Source organism: Struthio camelus, chromosome 1, assembly GCF_040807025.1.
Source record: "Struthio camelus isolate bStrCam1 chromosome 1, bStrCam1.hap1, whole genome shotgun sequence".
NCBI classification, from domain to species: domain Eukaryota; kingdom Metazoa; phylum Chordata; class Aves; order Struthioniformes; family Struthionidae; genus Struthio; species Struthio camelus.
Window position 1 is genome coordinate 118,849,132 of NC_090942.1, and position 22,931 is coordinate 118,872,062.

At 40.7% G+C, this 22,931-nt stretch overlaps 1 protein-coding gene across 3 annotated transcripts; it reads right to left on the reverse strand.

Annotated features, from left to right (window-relative positions):
* Positions 1-338: 338 nt before the first annotated feature.
* CCT8 (chaperonin containing TCP1 subunit 8) lies at positions 339-11,687 on the reverse strand. 3 transcript variants are annotated; one of them, XM_068911735.1, is made up of 16 exons: positions 11,384-11,687; positions 9,892-9,982; positions 9,213-9,292; positions 7,869-8,018; positions 7,390-7,570; positions 6,629-6,690; positions 5,779-5,916; positions 5,178-5,356; positions 4,291-4,357; positions 4,120-4,207; positions 3,895-4,010; positions 2,652-2,723; positions 2,318-2,482; positions 1,758-1,877; positions 1,249-1,340; positions 339-579 (listed from the first exon to the last, which is right to left on the reverse strand). In XM_068911735.1, coding segments are annotated over exons 1-16 (1,662 nt in total). In that variant the 5' UTR covers positions 11,444-11,687; the 3' UTR covers positions 339-578. The 3 variants fall into 3 exon arrangements, with proteins under 3 accessions (XP_068767836.1, XP_068767818.1, XP_068767828.1); XM_068911717.1 differs by having other exon boundaries at positions 1,242-1,340; positions 11,384-11,552; XM_068911727.1 differs by lacking the exon at positions 1,249-1,340 and having other exon boundaries at positions 11,384-11,561.
* Positions 11,688-22,931: the final 11,244 nt, after the last annotated feature.

Below are 22,931 nucleotides of genomic sequence, written 5' to 3' on the forward strand. Positions count from 1 at the left end.
TATCACATTTTGAGAGCCATGGAAGTTCCAGAAGGGTGAAGATTAAATAGATGCATGTAACAAAACTGAACATAGGCATGGACCTGTTGCCACGCTTAGTTCTTTCAACACATCTGACTTAATACTTACATGTACAAAGCAGCATAGTGTCAGAGCACCTTGAGGTACAGAATAATAGATAACAATTTCCAGAAGTTACAAGCTCTCAGCACCAGGCTTACATTCCTCCTCCTCCTCCCTCAGCCCCACCTACTTTCATCCCCATAGAAAAACCCACACATTTCACATACTTAGTAACAATCACATCAGGCTTAGTTTAAAGAAACTGACAGTTAACATATTTATAATGACAAGTGCATTTATTGAAGTAATCAAAGTTCTGCACTCTACTGGACATAGTCTCATAACTTAAAGGTAAGGGAGAAAATCATCTGACAGGCCCCAACTGGAATATCACAAAACTCATACAACCATGTCACTTTAGAAGTACAGTTAAGCTATTCAGTCGTTTTGGTCTTCATCCCAGTCTTTCTTTCCCGATGGAGGCTTAGGACCACCAGCTGGTTTTGCCATGATGATCTTGAAAGTAACAGAGAGACAGAAAAGGTAGAGTTAGAATCAGATTTTTCCCCCATATGATGCTGTCCACACTCACTAAATTCATGCAGTTTCCCTGCTCTAAATTTATACCACTGAATATTATCCAACTAATTGATTCATGAAGCAATTTATCTTGAAAATAGCAGCGGCTGAGCCCTGGTGTAGAGTAAAGAGACAACTTTTACCTCATTTTTGCATGCAATTAGACTTCAGTTAGTCTAGGGAAAGTGTAATGCTCATGTAAGCTAACCAGTGACTGGTTTACAGGACGCATACTAGAGAAAGCATGAGAAAAATTAGTAGCACTGTTGCTTTGAATTCCTGAGTCTGTAAACATCGTGCTTTTAAAGCAGCACCCACTAGTCGTACCTTGTTAAAGGTACATTTGCTGCACTTGCTGTAGTGACATTACAAGTAAGCTATCGATAAAACTGTGCATGGCCGCCTTTCAGTGACAGCTTGGTTTTAGGAATAGGATTCATTTGCGATGGCACAAATAAGTATGCTTATTGTTACGTTTGTTAAGACAGTAATGTTGCACATGTGCTCTTAACAAATACAGATCAGCCATGTGATTGTCAATACTATTCATGCATGCATTCACACACAAGATACTTCTCTGCTGGAGAAACAGAGCTTACTGCATACTATTTTTCAGGTTCATCTTTCCAGTCATCTTTATCCCAATGTCCTTGTTGTTTAGGGGTTTTTGGACCGCCTGCTGTTTTTGCCATAATAATCTACAGAAATTTTACATGCAAACATATTTGTGCTAAAATTCCACAAAAATACCATAAAAGTGTAAGTTTTTCTCAACAAGGTTATAACCTCCATTAAATGGAATTTTCTTGTGATAAATCTAAATCCTACAAAAGTTTGGGTAACTTTTCGAATGTGGTATCAAGCGCTATCAACTTCGAAATCTTAAAAACGCAGCAGTGATAGTGCTTCTGTGGAAGTGGCAACATTGCACCATTCCAAAATACAAGTTTTTGAATAGAGTGCTACCATTTTTTAGAAATAAAACATCTGAGTTCTCAAACATCATGTTTTATGCCTTGTATTTCCAATACACTCAAGTCTTTTTGCATCAGTGTTCTGCATATCAAGTTAAAGCAGAGGTTTCGATTTAGCATCCATATTACTTCTAAGCTTACCTGATCCACCCTTAGAACAGTCACTGCAGCATTTGTAGCCAGCTTGATCCCCCAAGATTTTCCAAGGTATGTGTCTAATACACCAGCTTCCAGCATATCCTTCACAGCAGCAGCTTCAGCCTGTCAGACGGGAGAAAAAGTGGTTTTCGAAGTTTTCTCATGCTTCTGCCCAGTAACTTACTGGGTTTTCAAAGTTACGTGTTTAGAACAAAACGCAACTTTTCTGATTTTGTCTTCTCCTTTCAAAAAAAAAAAAAAAAAGGAAAAAACCCTTCATTCCTAATCCATTGCAGAAAAACAAAACAAGTAACTACTAAAAACTTACTCTTCAACATATTAGTTCAATCTCTCATTTCAGCTCTCTCCTATGTAACGCTGCTATACTACAGTGATTTTAACCGCCTACTGATGAAACAATTTTTAATACTAATGTTTTTCAAGTTGTTCTTCTAGACTGTGCAAGATAGAGCTCCTGATACTGATAAATTGATCTAGAATACTTCATACTGAGAGAAGTACTTTTAAATATAATCCTTTGTTTCTGAGCACCAAGTATTTACCTCAATATCAAATCCAACATTTTTGTTGCCTTCTTGATGCACTGCATAAAGTTTGGAGATGACTTCATTAGCCTTTACTCCAGAGTTTTCTGCCAATGCTCGAGGAATGGCTTCAAATGCCTCAGCAAACTTCTTGATGGCATATTGGTCGAGCCCAGGACATGTCTAAAGTGAAGATGAAAACCATTTAGCTTTTTAAAACAAACACAGAGAAGACCAGGCAGGTAGGGAGATGTGTGCATGTTTGCTCTTTTTATATCTATCTAAGAATATATTAATACGTATGTATATCACTTAATATATTTCATATATACATAAATAAAAAAAGAGGTACCTCTCCATAAGATGTGATCTGTTTGGCTAACTCGATCTCTGTTGCACCACCTCCAGGAACAAGACGCTTATCCTGTGAACAGAATGTCCCATGTATTTCTTAAAGCAGCACACTATTTTTTTTTTACTTTTTAGAACTTAAATACTCTAGCAAGAATAAAACTTTACCCCATGCAGACTTGTTAAGCACCACTTCAGAAGAAAGAAGCATTAAGTGTACTGTCACCAGAATTTACTCTTTCATTCCAAATGTCTTTGAAGAAAAATAGCTTCTTTCATAAAAAGAAAACAGAAATGCTTTTTTTTTTTTTTTAAGTTATTTTAACACACAGCTTACTAGGAATAAAATTTCTAGACTTTCTCGTGTTTTCTTTTAACTGTTAAAAGAGTCAGGAAACAAAATGCAGGAGAACAATCTACTCTGCACTGTTTTAAGTTTAATGTGTCAACAGGTATCATAAATTTATTTTTAAAAAAATCTAAGTACTTCATGTATCTTTTGAAAGCAAGCACTCATTCAAAAACTTCCAGACTTTTTAAACAGAATTCATCATCGTCAATCAGGACAGCCACAAGAGCACAACCTACGTCTGCTTCTGTACTTTAAATCAATACTCATGTATTGGTATGTACCAAGTACTAAGTGTCATACGCTAACTTTTATGTCAGCTAAGTACAAACCACCTTTTCCTTTCTACCAAAAAACAAAGGCTAAAAAAAGCTTAAGTACACAAAAGCTGATTAGAAAACACTGAAGAATTAAATTATTCCATTTATAAAACCTATCAATGGTATGCAGAGGAAGTATGTCTTGTCACCCATGAAATACAGTCTGCAACTACTCAGCTCCTCCTGATCCCCAACAAAACAAAAACAAACCACGCTCCTAGCTTTTCTTCTGTCTGGTTTCCAAGGAACATTACAGAGGGTTTGGGGAAGTGGTCAAAGACCTGACTGCCATTCGAAAACGGTGAAACAAACTTATCTTCAAAGACTCACCTCAAACTGAAAAACTAAGTTCAATACATGCTGAGCACAACCTTTTATGTACACTGTATTCACAGGGATGCCAACATCATACTACACAATCTTCCCTGTGCCTCAAAGAGCCTCCTAAACTGACAGTGTAAGTACCTGCTTACAGCCTTTGTGCCAAGTGATGAGCACAAAGCAAGCGGGAGACTTACCTCAAACAAATGGATTCATAGCTTGGTTTTGGCAACTGAACTGTTCAGTTTACTTACCCTTGTGAGTACTTTGAAAGTATTTACACCATCATCCACTGCTCTCTCTATATCATCCATCAGATTGTCTGTAGATCCACGAATGAGTATGGTAGATATGGCACCATCCTCCTTTTCTGTCAAGTAGGACATGCTCGTTACTGAATTAAGTTTGTTACCCGTAAAACATTTATGAGTACCGTACTTGTAAAACGGTAGCATTAGGACGTTATTGAACATACATACCATGCTTAAACACAACAACTTGCGTATCCCCAACCTCTGATAAATATACGCTATCACAGCGACCCATTTCTTCTAGAGTAGGGGGAGTCTGAAAAGAAAAAAAAGAAAGACTCAAAAGAAGAACCTGCTTACAGCTCTCTCTATTCCTTTTCTCATTTGAAAACTCCATACCAGTCTGGGTAGGGCTGTTGCACCAACAGTTTTACATAGTCTCCTCAGATCCCATTTTGAGTTCAACCTTTAAAAACAAACAAACAAACAAAAAAACACAACACTAACAACAAGTTTCCAGAACAAATGTTAAAACATTCCAATTAGTACTCTCTCTGTAACTTCAAAACATTTTGTAAATTCATGATACCAAAATTTACGGCATCAAGTAACAGAATCCACCCCGGTATTTTTTCCGGTTATAAGAACACATTTTTCAGGAATTCTACAGAACTTTTTTTCTAGCTGTTTCAAGTAGTAGTTAAAATATACAGAAATAATCAAAAGCTCACCTTACACTACACTACACAACACTTGAATTTATCCTTACAACCACCTCTGTATTAGATTTCTAATCCTTCTCTGTTTTGCATGAAATCACAGTACCACGTTCCCTCAGCAGAGGTTCAAATTTTTCAGACGCCACCAATCACATACAGGTTCCAACAGAAAAGGACCACTTCTCTGCATAAGATGGAAGAGATGCCACAGAAATTTAACTCTGACGTTTTGCAGAATCTTACCTTTGTGGCCACATAGCCCCCCTCTCTCCTAAATTCACAAATCTAATATATTTGACTACAGCGTAGTTGGAAAGGCATTTAAACCATTTTAACAGTACTATCTACACAAGTTACTCTCCAACTAGTTATCATATAAAGACGAAGTGCTGTCGAGAAACATAAGCTATGAACACAAAGAAATTGCTGCTAAGATTTTGTTCCACTAGAAAATCAAAAGGTTACCAATACTTTGCATTCCAAGTAGATTGAGAGGCAACAATCAATACAGTAGGCACATTTCATAAACCTCACAGATAAAATGTTTTATGCTATTTTAGTACTTACCTGACTAACATAAGATTGTATTTGTTGGCATAATGAAGTGCCATGTCTGCCACTTTGCCACCTGTTACTATTACATTTGCACCGGTATCAGCAATAGCTTTGACTTGCAAGTCCATCAGATTTTCTTCTCCCTTACTGAAATTCATCAGTTCTTCAGCATTTTTTATAAGTACAGTGCCCTAGCAAAACAAATACACTATTATCAATTCAGTGTTAACTACGTACATACTTAAAAGATAACTTATATGACAAACCACAGTGTCAACCTATTCGTAACCTCAACTCATCTGTTTTATCAAATTGCCACCTTTGCCAGCCAAGGCAGTAGCAAAAGTGAAAGAAAGGCAGGCAGTTCTAGCACTCCTAAAGAAACCCTAAGCTTCACAAATTTTAGCATGTAATTTGATTCACACATAAACTATAAAGCAAAATTCAGTTCCGAGGATTTCTATGTTAAACTTTTTTACACTAATGAACTGATTAACGGAAATAATTCAACTGTAAATATTACTGACATAGGGTGATTAAGTCTAAAAATAAGAGATTTATAGCTGCACATGATCATAAATAGACACAAAACTTATTTGGGGCTTCTACATACCTTAGTTTCAGTTATCATACCATCAAAAGGGCAAGAATACACAGCTATCTTTGCGTCTTTAACAGAGGTAACATCTCCTTCCGTTTCTTTTTTAAAAACCATGCCATGCAGTACGGATGAAGCAGAGATGCCAGCCCCCTGAAAGAAGAGAGGCGGAATGCAGTAAAGTCACGTTACTGACCACTTACCATCAGAAAGCTGCACTGTCCTTAACAATTGCTCCATTCAAATGAATTTAAGGACTGCTTCTTAAGTTTTCGTTATAGCAGATGAGACTTGTGCTGATTCAACAACGTTAAACATTGTATTACAGGTTCACATCTTAAAACAAGCTCTCCGAGAGCAGCGATTACAGTATGTAATACACACTTTCTGTGCTCAACTTTTTACATATTTATTAGTAGGGAATAAAAACCGTCAGGGGAAATTCTTATTAGATGTATTTTTATTAGATGTAATTTTGGTCCAATTCTACAGGCCACATTAAGGCCTAACAGCCTATTGACAAAAACAGTGTAAGATTACCCCACTGCTGTTCTTCTAGCCGGCCCTTAGCCTGATCATGTGAATTCTTCTAAATCAAAGGTGCAATCAACATCCCAGCGTATAATTAACAGATCTGATTTAGTTTAAATCCTCAATGCTCATGATTTCTGTTCCTGAAACTAACTACTGGACCCTGAAGCATTCTAAAACAAGGATCGATTTCCAGAACTTAACTGTACATGCTACAACTGAACAGAGATTAGAATAGAAAAGAGCGTTTCAAAGTTCAAAGGTCTAAAAATCAACTCCCTTCACTAAACTTTTGAGTTTAACTCTACAGTAAAGCTAGCTATGCCCAACTTACCACAATTTTGCACACTCTGATATTGTCAACGTTGAAATGACCAGAATCAGGGAGAATAGAAACTGTTTGGAGGGGGGGGAGGGAAAAAAAAAAAAAAAAAAGTTGTTTACTGAAGTAAAACTGTGACACCACAAATAACGCACAAAATTTTTTCAGAGTATTAGCATTCAAAGATTTGAACTACCTATTTAAATTTAAGGCAACTATAATCCATTAAAAGCTTCCATCAAGAGATGAGCAGAAATTTTGTTTTTACAATGTAACAATCAGAAAGCCACCTTTATTCAACCTAGCCAGTTAAATTAAGTCTGAACGCCCGTTTAAATAAGGGTTGACTCTGACCCAGAATATTTTGAGGAAACACTTAAAACAGACATGAAAGTTGTTTCTTGAGATATAAAAGGATAAATCCACTACTCGTTACAACTACACATTCTTGCTTTTGTTGTTCCGCGGCTGACACTAACGAATAGCTACTCTGAAGTGTAATGCATCTTACTAATGACAAAAAAGATGAAAAATCTGTTTCTACTTGAAAGATAAATCTAGCCGTAAGCTATTTCTATAAAAAGTTACTAGAAAACATAGACCTTATGTGAGCCACAACGAACATAAGAAAAAAGGTTACGCTCATTTCAGAGACTAATTTAACGTGATAAACTAACCATACCTTTCATCTTATGTGAAGATATTAGTAATGAATAAAGTCCAAAATACACCATTTTCTAGATACATGCACACCATCAGTCTTGCCCACTTACCACAGGCCTGCGCAATAAGCTTTGCCAGAAAATTTTCATTGCCATACTGTTTACTCATCACTGAAGTATGCAACAAAGAAGCTACTTCTTCAACATCTCGAAGGTTCTTTGCAGAACAGCACACCAAGTCAGGAAGAATTTCTAGCGCTTTCTTGCAAGCTTTTTCATATCCTTCAATCACCTGCGCAGCAAGCAACAGAAGTTCACTACACCACATCACTCTACATTCATACTATGCACATCTCCTCCTCACCACATCACTCTACATACATACTATGCACATCTCCTCCTCAAAGGCCTATAAAACATTTAAAACGTGAAAAAGCTTGTAAGCGATGCACTCACAAGCAGCCAAACATATACTATTATTCTTCATAGAGCTTTATCTAAAAATCAGCTTGGAAGGAAAAACAGTGTTATACTGATCAATAACTGCCTGTATTCAGGCTACATCAATCATAATAACAAAATGAACTTGCCTCCGAGACTGATAATCCCATTCTCAGAAGGTCCTCTGCTAACTCCAGAAGGACTCCAGCAAAAACAAGGACAAAGTTTGTACCATCTCCAACTTCTTGCTCTTGCATGTGGGAAGCCATCACAATCATTTTTGCAGCAGGATGCTGAACCTTTAAAAGAAGTTACGTGCGTGCCTTAAATTAACTGCTAACATCCCACTTGGACTACAGCTCTAGATTTTTCCATGCTTCAAGTACAAGCTCTTTGATTTCAAGTTATATCTAAACATACCAAGAATGCACAAAAAGAGAGCAGTACAGATTAACTGGGTAATTTCCGTAATAAACAAAAGTACTGCAGCTTTAACAATTCCTCTACAACATAAATTACATACCCTTATTAATTGTTTTTGCTATTCTGACAAGACACAGTGGCCTCACAACCAAGTTTTGCAACAGGAAGCTGCCTGATGTTTTGACCTTCAAACTGAGCTCATGTATGCATGACTTTAGAGATCTACATTGTGTCTTAATTCTAATGCTTTGCCATCCGCACAGAGAACAAATTGTTTTCTCCTTCAGAGAAGTGTAATAAAAATACTTTGTTCTTCAACACCTTTAGAGCACCTATCATCTTATCCCAGAAAGTGGCATGCAACATTATTAGATTAACTCGCCTGCAGATATTTTTTATAAAAACTGGAAACTGCACTGAATACAAACACATTAAGGAAATGTACTTAACACCCCTTTGAAAACAGTTTCACATTTGCATTGCTTTCTTGCTATTATTCTAGAATGCTGTTTCTACCAACAGACACAGAATTTTGAGTAAAATATTTTTGTGCAGTGAGACAGGTATTATGATAGTAAGAGAAAAGTCAGGACAGGTCAGTTTCTCCATAGATCTTGTATCACTTAATTCACAAAAGGACGCTGCTACAGCTCCATGCCATACTACCATATACCATACTCCTCCTGTCAGCTTAGAACATGGTAGTTGAATATGGCAAGTACCAGTATAAGGCAATTAACAGCTACTTCATCCAGCGTTTTCAAAACCTTGTATTGTTTAGATATAGCCTTCTCTAAATCTAGGGTGGTTTGAGAGAATAAAGGAGGCAATTACTAAGCATCTGCAACTGCTTAGTGCTGCTTTACAGAAGAAGCCCGTTTCTCACCTGGAGATAGCCCAATTACTTTACACCCTCAAATCCAGTGAAAACTTAAATGATTTACAAAGTGACAGACATCATCAGGCAGGCTGACACAAATTTCCTTAACAACATTCAGAACTGTAGTGGCCCATGCTAAGAGAAATACTAGTTCAGCATGACCGAAATCTTCCAAAAAGAGAAAACTTACCTCCAGCTCTCTCAAGATAGTGGCAGCATCATTTGTAACAAAAAGCTTCTCCAGGTGGTTGATAACCATTTTGTTCATTCCTAAGAGAGAGGAAAACAAAAATCATTTGTAAGCTGTGTGTGGTTTTTACAGATACTGTTTCTTAAGCAGAAGATTTTAGGTATATTTTATGCATTAAAATGTTATAACTTTGTAGGAACACCTAAAAGATATTTAGGTTTGGGAGTGTTACATGAGGAAGAAATCATTTTCATGCCTGAATGAACAGTTCTCTCTTCAGAAATGCTCGTACGTTATGTAATTAAATAATATTGGGACTATCTTTTGTTTAGGTACGCTTGTCAGAACACGGTACGGTTATGTTCATTATAACTATCTACCTAGTTACTGTCTTTCCTTTAATTTTGTAGGTCTTCAGCAGAGCAGTAAGACAACAAAAAGGATACAGTAACTGTACAAAAACAGAGAAAAGTAAATATACTACAAAAAAAACTTAAGAGTTAACTAAACAAAATCTGTAATCTTTATATCCAAAAAAGCTGCATTTTGAACTCAGCAGTGAGTTCGATGTGTTTCTTCAGGAAACTAATAAACAGCTGCTTCTTCATCCAAGTAAGATTAGCCTTTGAACATTATCATTTTTCACCAAAACATTACAGTGACGTTTGGATTTATTTACCATTTGGTCCATAAGCTGTACGGGTGGTTTGAGCAAGTTCTTTGCATGCCTGGATGTTCCTGTAAACAGCTTCTTCAAGTCCTGAATAATGCTAAAAAGGAAAACGTTACCAGCTTGGAAAGGGGCAAGGTTTTGTGAACGTAGTGTTTCATCATATGCTTTTTATTCACACCTCTGCATTCCACAGAGATAAAACTGTGCTCTGTATTCAAACATACATGCATGACTTGAAAAATCACAATGATTCAGAAAATATCTGTGATTGCTCAGCTTCCATTTGGAAGCCTTTTGAAAAGGAGGGATGCCTAGAAGACCTTCAGAAGACCTACAAAGCTCGGAACACTCTTCTCTGTGCCCTCCTTCAGAGGGCACAGAAAAGTATAGGCAGGTATTCTGCAAATGCAAAGCATCTCAGGGGGCCAAGTGCTTCCTTGTTTTGTGAAATACAGCTCCTGTTGTTCTGCCCTTGTACCTTACATCAAAGGACCAGCATTGGCGCTATTCTGCTTCCCTGCCCCGACCCCCACCCCTCTGAAATATGCTACTCCCTGTCTCCAGAAAAGATCTTGGAAAACAAATATAGGGCTTCCTGAGTTGCCTAATCTCCCCTTCCATGCGTTTAAACGTCTGCAGTCGTAAGTTTCTTTCCCCTCCTCCCGAAAAAATAAGTTTTGGGTGTTTTTTCTTTTTCTACCAGCTTTCTCAAACTAGGCTTCTGCTCTATCAGGCACGGTCCTTGATGACTGTCAAAATCTGTGTTTATTAAATTCGTTCAGTATTAAGTGTAACTATACAGAAAACACTTGGTTATTTCGCAGTACCTGCTTAGAGCTAAAGCAACAGAAAACAATCAAAGAATATATACGGTAAGCAGTCAGGCCACTTCGGAACTGCTCCAGCTATAGGGCCCGGCTGCACTGCACTGCCCACCGTCCGCAAACACTCTCCGTAACAAAACGCCCTCCCGCACTCATTCTCAAAACGAAGGCAGGCCGCGAGCGCTTCGCCGGGAAGAGTCAGCGCCGCTGGCGAGCCGAGAGTAGGGGCGGCCAGGAAGCGGCCCCGGGCGCCCCACGCGTGAGGCGGGAGGGCGCGGACGGAGCGGCCCCGCGGGCGGCGAGAGGCAGCGCCCGCGCCACCCCGGGCACGGAGGGCCCCCCCCCCCACCGCGGGCGAGGCGGCCTCGGCGAAGGGGGCGATCACGTCCAGTCCCCCGTTCCCCACCCCCCCCCGCCCCGGGCAGAGCCTTCTGGAAGCCCGCGTGCGCCAGGCACCGCCCCCCTGCCCCCTTCTCCCTCCAGGCCCCGCGCAGAGCGGCGCAGCGGGGCCGGGGCCGGCAGCGGCAAGGCGGGCAGCGGCAGGCCGCCCCGCCCGCCGAGCGCGTGGGCCGCCAGGCCCGGATGGCCTTCCAGAAGCTTCCCCGCGCCACCTCACCGCCGCGAAAGGGGTGCCGGGGCGGGCGGCAGCAGCGTCCGCCCGGCGCCGCTCTCACCTTCGCCCCTTCCTTGAGCATCTGGGCGAAGCCCGGGGCCTTGGGGACGTGCAGCGCCATCTCGCACCGCTTAACGCTCCGCTCCGTTCCGCTCCGGCCGGCCACCCACCACCGCGCGCCAGGGACGACGGGAGAGCGGGCCGCCGTGCGCGTGCGCGCGCACGCGCGCGAGGGGGGGGGAAGTGGGGCGGGGCGGGGCGGGGCGGGGCGTGGTGGCGCGCGGGTAGCCGTTGGGTCCCCTAACGGCCGCGGCAGGCGTTGGCAGGCGGCGGCCGGTTGCCGCTTTGCCGGGTGGAGGCCTTCGGGCGTGCGGACGCTGTGGCGGAGCCCGTGCCTCTCGGCCGGGAGGGCCTCCTCCAATCCGGGTCTCGGAAACCAGCAGCTAGTCCGAGCCCTTTCATTCCTCACGGTGCAGCCTAAGCAAGTCAGAAGCCCGCTTCGCTGAAAGCCTTACGCTCAGATAAGACCTCTGAGTTTCCAAGAGAGGATATAGCATTATGGAAGGGGTAACGTTTAGATACTTCTATATTATGAGATGGCGGGCTTTTCCTATGGCTTTGTATTTTGCTTTATGTAAATGAAACCAAACAGGATGGCACATCTGACTTCTACAGTGTTTAAACTGACTTACACTTATGTCATTTTATTTAAAAAGAAAAGACCTCCAAATCATACCTTTCTGAAGCAGGTCAGATACACTTTCTTCATTCATTGTACTGTTGGTACACTCACTACCTCTGTTTATAAAAGGCCCCGAGTAATGGTGTTTTTTCCCTAAGGAACATTGTCCATGTAGTGAAGTGATAGTACTGTTGTGGTGGTGGCGGCTCGTGTTGGCTCCTTCAGAACCTTTCTCTCACTGTCTAGTTTAGCATCTTGCCTCTTGGGCGTGTCTCTGAGTACATTTAGTGATACACAGTCCAGAAAGGGAGTTAAGCGCCATCATAACCACTGATGGCAATAGCCAGTCATAAAACTTTGCACACTCCAATCTAGTATTTGGCCTAATGCATACGTGACTTGTTTCAAAAGGGCAACAAATGTTCTGATAGGAAGAGCGAGTGCAGTCAGCTCTCCATTATCCAGGGTAATGCCAAGTAATTATGTACTACAGGACAAGCTGAAGAGTAGTTTGGAGGCACACCTCAACATCTCTACAGGCAGCTTAGGTCCAAGCAAGATTAGCTGTAGTCTAGCGCTGGAATAGCTCTTTACGTTGCTTCCTGATGCCTTTATTTCTGAGGCAGGGGAGCTGCTTCTGTAGGGAGTTGCTTTAGGTTCGATAAACCTTTTGGTTCTGTGGCACACAAAATCAAATACGCTTTTTCAAGATGAGAGCTTCCAAAGCTCTAGAAGTGATACCGCTGTGCTTAGGCCACGCTATATCTGAGCCTGTAACCCAACAGAGACTGAGTTGCTCCACATCTGCAGCATTGATAGACCACCTAAAGATCAAGGAACTGCTTGATAAGCATGTATGTTATTGATTAAGCGACCTCCAGAGGAAACACTCGATTTAGTTTTGCATCCTATAATGCTTAGAATTCAGCCAGCTTTAACCTGTAACATATCATGGCAGTGTGAAAAAAAAGTGATGTTGGAAAGCAAACTATACATAAAGCACCCAGGATTATACATTGACAAATCTGTACGCAGTTCTGCCACAAGCACACAGGGGCAGATGACATTTGAAGCAGAGGTGGGAACCTCTTCAGCCCTGACTACTGTGACTACAAAGTCTGGGCACTGCAAAAGGAGGTGCTCGGGCTTGGGATAAGGGGCATAACACCGTTTATTACTCTGCACCACAGTGCAGATGAGGAACAAGAAAATGCCTGTCCTATTCTAGAGCCAAGGAGTAGTTTCTTGTAAAGCAAGTTCTGGAATCTGTTCTTAGCCATGGAGCTCAGAGAATGGACTCCTAAGTCGATGCAGAAGACTTTTCATAGTCAGGAGCATGGGGCCCGGGTGCTACATCAGTAACCGAGTGCATTCTGGTTACAGGCATTCATTGTAGGGGAGAGAGAGGAAACATGGTTCAGTGGTTAAACTGCTGATCATTACCTGCAGGATGGGTTTCAGTTCTCTCCTTTATGACTAATAGCCTGCATGATGTCAGGCAAGTTTCTAGGGATTCATCAACACTTAAAAGTTTTGTCATTTTTTTGCCATACATTTCTCATTCTCTGTGCTGTTACTGGATGTAGCTGCCTCATTATTGTGGAACTTACATGAGTACATTTTTTTTTCCAGATAGGAAACAGAATGGTTAAGTGATAAAATAGTTCTTAGAAATTTTGCCAACTTCAGCCAGGAAGTCCATGGCTCTTTCCCTTTAGGATCCTATCTACACACGACATCATTTGTAGGTGGAATGCCAAACTGGGCTTCAGCTGTGATGCCCAAAATAGTATTGTTTTGTATTAAAAAAAATTCTGAGCTCGTTCGTATACACGGGTGTTATTTTCCTGACTTGGTTTTCACCAAGCCAAAAAACAGAAGAATCAAGGCAATGGTATGTAGGTTGTTAAAGAAATAGGCTTTTACTGTTAAAAAACATTTCTCAATTTTGGGTCCGTTATAATGTCTCTGTAACAAGAGAGGCTGAGTATTTATCTTTTAAGAATTTCTGAAATCTGTTTTTAGATTTTTCAGGGAAAGCTTCTCCAAAGCACTCATTTTCAGTACCTTAGTACTGAAAGTAGTACAGGCCATAGTCAGTAGCTTAGTAAATGTTAGCTTACCAATTAAACCCAACGTTATTACTGCTTGGCAGTGTGGAATTTTAACCTTGTGAGCATTCATCCTTACTCAAAAGGTGACCATCCCTTTCTAATTCATCAGTAATTTAAATGATGTTTTTCCATTAGTCTCTCAAGTGATTATATATGGTGAATGTAGCTTGTCTAGTGTTGGAACTAGAGCAAAAAACAAAGTCAGCTCATGCAAGCCAATAATAGCATTGCAGCATTGCATGATGTTTCTTCTAGGTCATCAGTGACTTTAGCACCACTAAAGTAAGCAACTTGAGGGTGAAAGACTTATTCAGCGCTTCAGTTATCCAGTTCACTCCAATTTAGACATCTTTTGTTTGGAGGAGTTAAATGACCCGGTGTTTGTGTAACTCATAATATTGCAGATTCATAAAGGAAGTGAGTGGTTTTCAATAATTCCACACTCCAGTTCCAGTATTGTAAGCCAGGACAGCTTCCAGAAAAGCAGTCCCATCTCTGGCTGCTCATTCTCACCTCTGCATTCCCCTTCCTCTCCCCTCAGATCCTCTTGTGCTAAACAGCTGCGCACCCATACAGTAAACCAGATTAGGGAATTGATCTTACATTAAAACTGAGCCAAAAGAGGCCTGGTCACCTTTCAGCTTCCTCACCGCATGGCTGTGCAAAGACTTGTGCCGGCACAAGGACGGATGAAGAGAGGCAGGGAAGCAACCTCTTTCTGTGGCAGTGCTGTCTTATGCTATCTTAAAATATTTTTGGAACTGCCTGTATATACAATACCTTCAGTGAAGCTTATGCCAGCTACGTTTTTTTTAAGCCAGAAGCTCACTGAAGCTAGAGTGTATATGTTTGTCTGTGCATGATTATAAATACATGCATACATACATATCTATATGAATATATCACTAAAAACATCTCTGTTTCTGTTCTAATCAGGAGCTATTTGGGAGTGGATGTCTAATCATGACTTTGTCTTGGCCTTGATCTTTTTTTAGCTACTCATCTACTCTGTTTATATTCTGTACAGATATTGCCATGCTAAAGGACCATCCAAAGGTCAGAGGTTTGGCTGTTGGCAGTTGGCTGCCCTTTCACCAGCCAAAATCTATTACTGTACAAATGGAAATCCCCAGCTTATCTTTAGGCACATGTTTGTCAAATTCTGGGATGGTAAAATTTAAACAATTTTGAGACGTTTATGCAGAGGATAGAATGTTAAAGGGCTTAGTTTCTAGTTGGTTATTTAGCAGTGGGAACCTGAGCAATTGAAAAATAAGAGATAAAACGTGTCCGGTGAAAGTATAATATCTAACTGTGCTCGTCAAACAATACTGGTATTTGGCCAATGAAAAATGTGAGTGGCATATTGAGAGAAGCCTGAGGATCACACCTGGTTTGCATAGAATGCTATTAATACCAGAAACACAGAAGTGTGAACCTCATAGGGTTCACAGGGCTTAGAATTCAAGATGAACATAAATCTCTTAGTAACAGCAGAAGTAGTTGCATCTGCCTGTCCCAAATTGTGCTTATCTCCCTTGTGACATAATGAGAAGGAGAAATCTAGTCAACCTATGAGTACTTCTTAGGTCATTGGTCCACAGCGCCTGGCTAAAATGTTGCTCATGTCCTGGACTTAGCTTGCTTGATAGTGCAGATGATTCCAAGCTAGACAGGAACGCTAGATTTTGATACTATGTGTGTATTCCTACCTCAGTACATGTATTTTCTGCTATAGCTAATCCAGTTAGCTTAGGTCACTGGAAAGCACTTCAGGAGTTTTTAGAGGAGTATTACTCTTGCATGGGATCAATAGATGAAATCGTTTGAAAATGTCGACTTAAATTAAAACAGTATTGATAGTCTCCAGCTGATCTACTTCACAAGTGCCAACAGTTCAGAGGTTACTCTGAACAGACAAGATTGGAAAGGATGATAGGCTCGGAATGGAAGTGATGCCTTTTTGCTTTTGTGTTGCAGGTCCAATCAAGATACAAAATCATGCTGTGACAACAGGGCAATACATGCCAAAATACAATTGAAGCGCATCTGTGTCGTGAGAGAAAGCAAAATTATTGAGATCTTTCTGGTTTCATCTCATAAGAAGGCAAGCTTAACTGGGTAAAAATGACAATATGTCTTCTAGATTGTGGGTTCTGTTTTGCATGAGGAGTTCAAATTCCATGGTCAGATAAGGCCTAGAAAAACATCTCTCTTTAGTATCCAGTGTGCTCCTATGGGAACTTTTTCCAGTGGCGTACACAGCAGCCTGGAAATGCAAGCCAGCTGCTGTTATAAATTTGGATATTCTTATTGGAGTTGGGAAGAATTTATCAGGACTTCATGGATGTGTGGAAACTCAGAGAACATCAAGCTGAGGAGTGGGGAAAATGTTCAGACACTTTAGGCTGCACTTGCAAAAGAAAGGAAATACTGGAATAGGATGGCATGCTGGGGACTGAATAGCTAAAGACTTCTGCAGAAATGGCACCAAGCTGAAGTCATAAGGAGCAAAGGAAATGACAGCTATCTGCAGTCTCCTGGAAGTAAGCTGCTACTCACCTGATTAGGATTTCTTTCAGTTCTGCAGACACTAGGCAGAAGTACTGTAGCTAAGATATAGGATTCTTGAGTTCAAGACCACAACTCATGTTGGTTGGAACTAGGGACACTGAGGTGTGTGATCTTCTAAGTTTATCTTCACTATGTCATGCCTTGACTTGTCCTGCCTTGGATTGGAAAATTCCAATTTGGAATTTTCTAAGGATGGTCCAAAACAGGAGTAGATCTTCAGGACAAAGATGGAGATTTTTCTTAACTTTTAGAACTTTGCTTCTCTACCTAAATAGTTCTAAAGACTTTGTCCGAGTAGATCCACATTTTTCAACACTGTCTCCCATCACATCCTCATAGATAAGCTCAGGAAGCGTGGGTTGGATGAGTGGACAGTGAAGTGGAATGAGAAGTGGCTGGATGGCAGAGCTCAGAGGGTTGTGATCAGCGGCGCAGAGTCTAGTTGGAGGCCTGTAGCTAGCGGTGTCCCCCAGGGGTCAGTCCTGGGTCCAGTGTTGTTTAACATATTCCTCGATGACCTGGATGAAGGGACAGAGTGCACCCTCAGCAAGTTTGCTGATGATACTAAACTGGGAGGAGTGGCTGGCACACCAGAAGGCTGTGCTGCCATTCAGAGGGAGCTGGACAGGCTGGAGAGATGGTGTGGAGAGGAACCTCATGGAATTCAACAAAGGCAAGTGCAGGGTCCTGCTCCTGGGGAGGAATAACCGCATGCACCAGGACAGGCTGGGGGTTGACCTGCTGGAGAGCAGCTCTGCGGAGAAGGCCCTGGGAGTCCTTGGTGGACAACAGGTTGCCCATGAGCCAGCAACGTGCCCTGGTGGCCAAGAAGGCCAATGGGATCCTGGAGTTGCATGAGGCAGAGTGTTGCCAGCAGGTGGAGGGAGGGGATCCTGCCCCTCTACTCAGCCATGATGTGGTCTCACCTGGAGTACTGTGTCCAGTTCTGAGCTCCCCAATACTAAAGAGACATGGAGCTCCTGGAGCGAGTCCAGCAAAGGGCCACTAAGATGATGAAGGGAGTGGATGATCTCTCCTATGAGGAAAGGCTGAGGGAGCTGGGCCTCTTCAGCCTGGAGAAGAGAAGACTCAGGGGGGGATCTGATCAAGGTGTACAAGCATCTGAAGGGAGGGTGTCGAGAGGATGGGGCCAGACTCTTCTCCGTGGTGCCCAGCGGCAGGACGAGAGGCAACGGGCACAAACTGAAACACGGGAAATTTCCTCTGAACCTGAGGAAAAACTTCTTTCCTGTGAGGCTGACAGAGTACTGGAGCAGGCTGCCGAGAAAGGTTGTGGAGTCTCCTTCGCTGGAGATATTCAGAACTTGCCTGGACGCAACGCTGGGCAATGTGCTCTAGGTGACCCTGCTTGAGCAGTGGGGTTGGACTAGATGATCTGCAGAGGTCCCTTCCAACCTCAACCATTCTGCGATTCTGTGAAATTTTGATTTTCATATTGTTTCCATGCTTATTTTGGGATTAATTTTATAATTCTTAATTATATGTGATATGAATATACCTGTTGAGAAATCCATAAAGTGTCTGGGACCAGTTGGAGTCTCCTGGCTCAATTCTTTTTCAGTCAGGCCCAGGATGCATAGAGCACTTTTCTTCTTGCTGCCAGCCTAGAGTGTAACCGTCAGCATGACCTGGGGAACTTCCGTGTATCCCGTTGTTTCCTGGCTACTTCATCAGCCCCATATATCTGCCAGCAGCTAGTAAATTGGCCTGACTTGTACTTGATTGTGAATCAAAAGTATTCCAAGGACACCTTTGCAGCCCTTGTTCCTGTGCTGAATAACCTTCTTAACTGTAATTAAGAGTCATGGCTTGCGCAGTAGGGTACAGTCTTTCATACATGTTTCTTGTGGTTTTTAAAAAATTATCAATGAATAAATGCTGTGCACTTCTGCAAAGGAGGAGATACTATTACCACATGTTACAAATCAGGAAATCGTGTCCTAGAGATAGCAAATGATATTGCAAAGGCCACAGAACGGATCCATGCCAAATTTTGGGACTGCAGCACAAGATTTGTTCCAGTATTGCATGCTAACTCCCAAAACTGTGATTCTTAAACATTGTCTGAACAGTAGAGGCATATCATTTACTGCCTAAAAAACTTCTAAGTTGAAGAGTGTGCTGTTGTTATTTAAGTTGTGTAGCAGAGAAAAATAATGTAACATTTCTATATTTATATCAGCTATAAAATTATGGGCAGTTGCCTAAGCAGCACACAGTTTACATGTAAAGAATAAGCAGTGAACATTTTTTAATAAACAACTTTGAAACAGTTACTTATGAGTGTACCAGTGCTGTAGTATGGGTACAACACCAGAAAATAGTAGTTTAGACAGTTAATGTCTTAGAGGTTTATTTAATAAATAAATTACTCTAGTGTACACCTGAACAGTAGCAACTAGTGTTTATACAGTGCTATGACAATATCTTAAGCTACGTAAGTACTGCATTACTTTATTCACTCAGACTCCAGTGTATTTGCTAAGTATTGGATCTGTAGCAGTTTTACATACTACATAATGAACGGGTTAAATGAGAACTGGAAAGCTTAGAGAAGCGAAAGGTGTTACAACGCACTGAAGTACCTTGGAACTGGAGCTTGCAATGGGCAGGGATTGAACGTGACAACAACAGATCCCTGACTCAGGAGTATCAGCAGTTTTTATTGTTGGATATCAGCCAGATTTTATTCTGAGCCCTGTATTGGGGTTAAGATTCTTCAAACAGTACCGAGCAATAAAGAAATCTCTACCTTTTTGCTTTTGAAGGATAATTATCGTAACTGCTCTTTATCATCAGTATTTCTTATGTTACCAGTTCTGTAGACTAGCTGTTCAACTGTTAGTGAGGAACAGATTTTATCTATGATACATTGAGCTTTTCCTTTTTTTAAAAAACATAATACGGCAAAATGAATGCCTGAATGTTTGTTTTGTGTATTTTTATGGTCCAGGTCCTGAATTCTGTTGACTGAAATTTAGGCATCAGTGAGCCATATAAGGGATTCATGACAGATTCTCTGTTAAATCATTCTCCTGTGTGAAAATGGTCCAAAACACATACTAAAAATTCATGTAAGTTATTTTGACCCACTAACAGCTGTCTTTTTTATCAGCCAGCTGGCAAGGAGACAGTAGAATGCGTTAAACCAGTGCTTGAAGTGGGACAGTATGTGGCAGCCTGCCATACCACTGCTCTCTTACACTGAACGTCAGCATGCCATAGCTTTAGGAGGGAGTCATCTGTGTTCCCAAAACCTGCAAAAGCTCTGAGAGAGCAATTGCCTCATTTGATCACCTGCAAGGATTTTGGATAGGCTGGTCCGAAAGACTGCTTCCACAGGAAGGAGTGGTGGAAGGCAGAGTCTACAGGACACAGAACCATACTGCTATGTTTTCTTAGCTTCATTTGAACTCTGGGTTTTATAAAGGAAGATATTTGACAATTAGACTTGCTTTGTGCATGAACTCAAAAAAATCCCAAAACCAAACAGTGGAATAGAGTTCAGAAAGAAATCTTTGGGAAAGGTGGGAAACCCAAAGGAGTCATTCAGCAGTGTATGATTCCATTTACCACACTTCGGAAAACAAAAATGTAACTCCCTTTGCTGTCATTGGCAGTTTGATGCCTGCCTTTCAAGCCTTCAGAGTCCCTGATGTTTGGACTCTCATAGCTTGGGGTTATATTGTTGTGCCTCCATCACTGCTCTGTGATACAGTTTAACCAGCAATTTGTTTTCCATCTTGAATTTCTTATAGTGGTGGCATGTACAGGAGAACTGAAAAAGAAAATGTTCCACTTTAAGTTGACACTTAAAAAGGGTAATGAAGTCATTTGTTACATAATGGAGTCACAGTCCAAGCTGATCCAGGTAAACACAGAGTATATGTTTTAAGGGTGCCACATGCAGTATTTTTACTATTAAAAAAATCCAAATAAATTCTTACAATTTTACACACTGAGGATTCGTGTAGGTTAGGTTACTGGTATTCATGAGGTTTGTTCAGTTATTCGATAGTCAGATTTAATAGTTAAAATAAAGAAATTATCCGAGGACCACCAACAGCATAAAAATAAGGGAACTCGTAGAAAAAACAGGATTACAGTCTTTTCACTATTGTATAATGTGTGATCTGAAAAGATTCTAAATGCCCTCATCACCGTCTTGCAGGATTCCAGATAAATATTTTTGTTTCTCCCTGAAATCTTGGAAAAAAGAATGAATCCTCTGTATTATAGTCTCTTAGGAACTTGTTAACTTTTCTGTATATTTCTTCATTTTAGGAGGATTATGTGAGGTTAAGGACACAACTGTGAGTAGCACTGTGAAGATAAATAGTGAAAAACTCCTAATATGTGGACGTTTAGAACTTTAATTAAAAAACAGGGTTTTTCATCAGCAAGTGAGCTTAGGCAATATGTTTTTCAAATTTTCACTATTTTGTAGTTGTGATGGTAAATTATGACATGTAAAATGCACTGTTAAAACAACAAATATTTAAAAGTTTTCTGTTTCTCACTCTTTTGCACTTTTAAAATTCCAGAGCAGTCTGTCATATCTTGTGCAAGTAGGCAGGAGTTTTACATGCCACGCTGTATTTTTTGTAACTCTAGAAAGCAATGATTTAAAATTGAAATCTCATCAACCATTTGGCTGTGCTAATACAAGCTATCCCATTCTAGTAAACCGCACTCTGTTACTGATTTAACATTTTAAGGATTGTGAGCCTTATTGGTGACTGGTTTTGCTTATTTTTAAACTGACGTCATTTTATTTATGGCGGTAAAACTGTAGGAACTAAGTGAATGCAAAGGAAGTAAATTTCATTTTAGGTATTTCAATAGTAATTTTGTAATTTTGCACTGAATTTGGGGGCCTGTAATACCCAAATGACAAGCAAGTTGATGGTGCAAACTGCAGCCAGGAACATACAGTATATATACTCTTTTGTTCCGTTTTCCCCCTCAAACGTATATGCTACCCCACAGACATTACAGCTTTACTTAGGATGCCATGGAAGGCCATTTGAGAATGCCGCCTTGTGTTTTGTAATGTTTCCTTTGAAATGGACAGTTACAAGACAAAAACATCTAACCTTGCTCATCTACAGCACTCTTAAGCGTGATGAGGCTTCACACAGGGGCACAGAGATCCTGAACAAGGTGAGAATCTTATTTTGTCGGGAGCCCACAGTTCACCTAGGTTAGAGATCAATATTCCCTGCCACCTCCTTGCAAACGCAGAAAGCTACAATTGCAGGATCAAGGTTAAGGTACCATTCCTGACACTTTTACATGTAAATTAGGATGTACGGATACCAAGCAGGAGTTACTGCAGCCTGCTTACAGTTCATGGTGTGATACTGGTTTGTTGGTATGGCTAGCAGTGCTTACAAAAAAAAAAAAAAAGAACAGAAAAGAAAAAAGGAAAAAAAAGCCTTGGTACAGGTTTAGTTTGGAGATTTAATTTTGTTCTTAGATTATTGTGGGTGACCACAGGAAGAAAAACATTACATCAAAACTAGGATGCCGTTAAGGGGCTCAGGTAAAAGTAGTATGGGGAACCAAGCTCATTTTTTGACAAAAATTGCTGTAGCAAATACAATTTCTTAAAGTAATTAAGGAATTTTACGTGTCAGTATGACATATTGGTGAATGGTTAGTATCGGAATAGGCAATAGGCTTCAAGGGGCCCAAAGTCACACTGTCTTGATCCAGTTCGCTTTGTATTATTTTCAAAGGATCTTTGTCCCGAGATGGATGAATTTCTTGCATTTGTCCTCTAGGGGGCAGCATTGAAGAACAGATACCTCTGGAAACGGCTGTTTCTGTTCATAATACGGGTACATGTAAGTAAGGGACTAACACGTTAGCGCTTATTCTCTGTTATCTGAAATGATCGGTTTTCAGATATAGCCAATATATTTGGGAGTCGTTATTGTGAAAAGTCCTGTAGCAGACATATTTCAGCTAAAGTTCTAAAATCATTGGCATTCCCGCTTGTGGAGTATTCAAAATAGTACAGGAAAGTTGGATATTTTGTGAATCTCTCTCTCTCCCTTTTTTTTTTTTTTAGTGAAAAATTGATGGCAGAGCCTATTTTCGTTTCCTTCCTGTGAGAAATATCAATATTACATCATTTCTAGAATAAATATGTCATCTTTGTGACTAATACTAATTAGATAATGCCAAGTCTGACAGTATTGCACCTAAGAAAC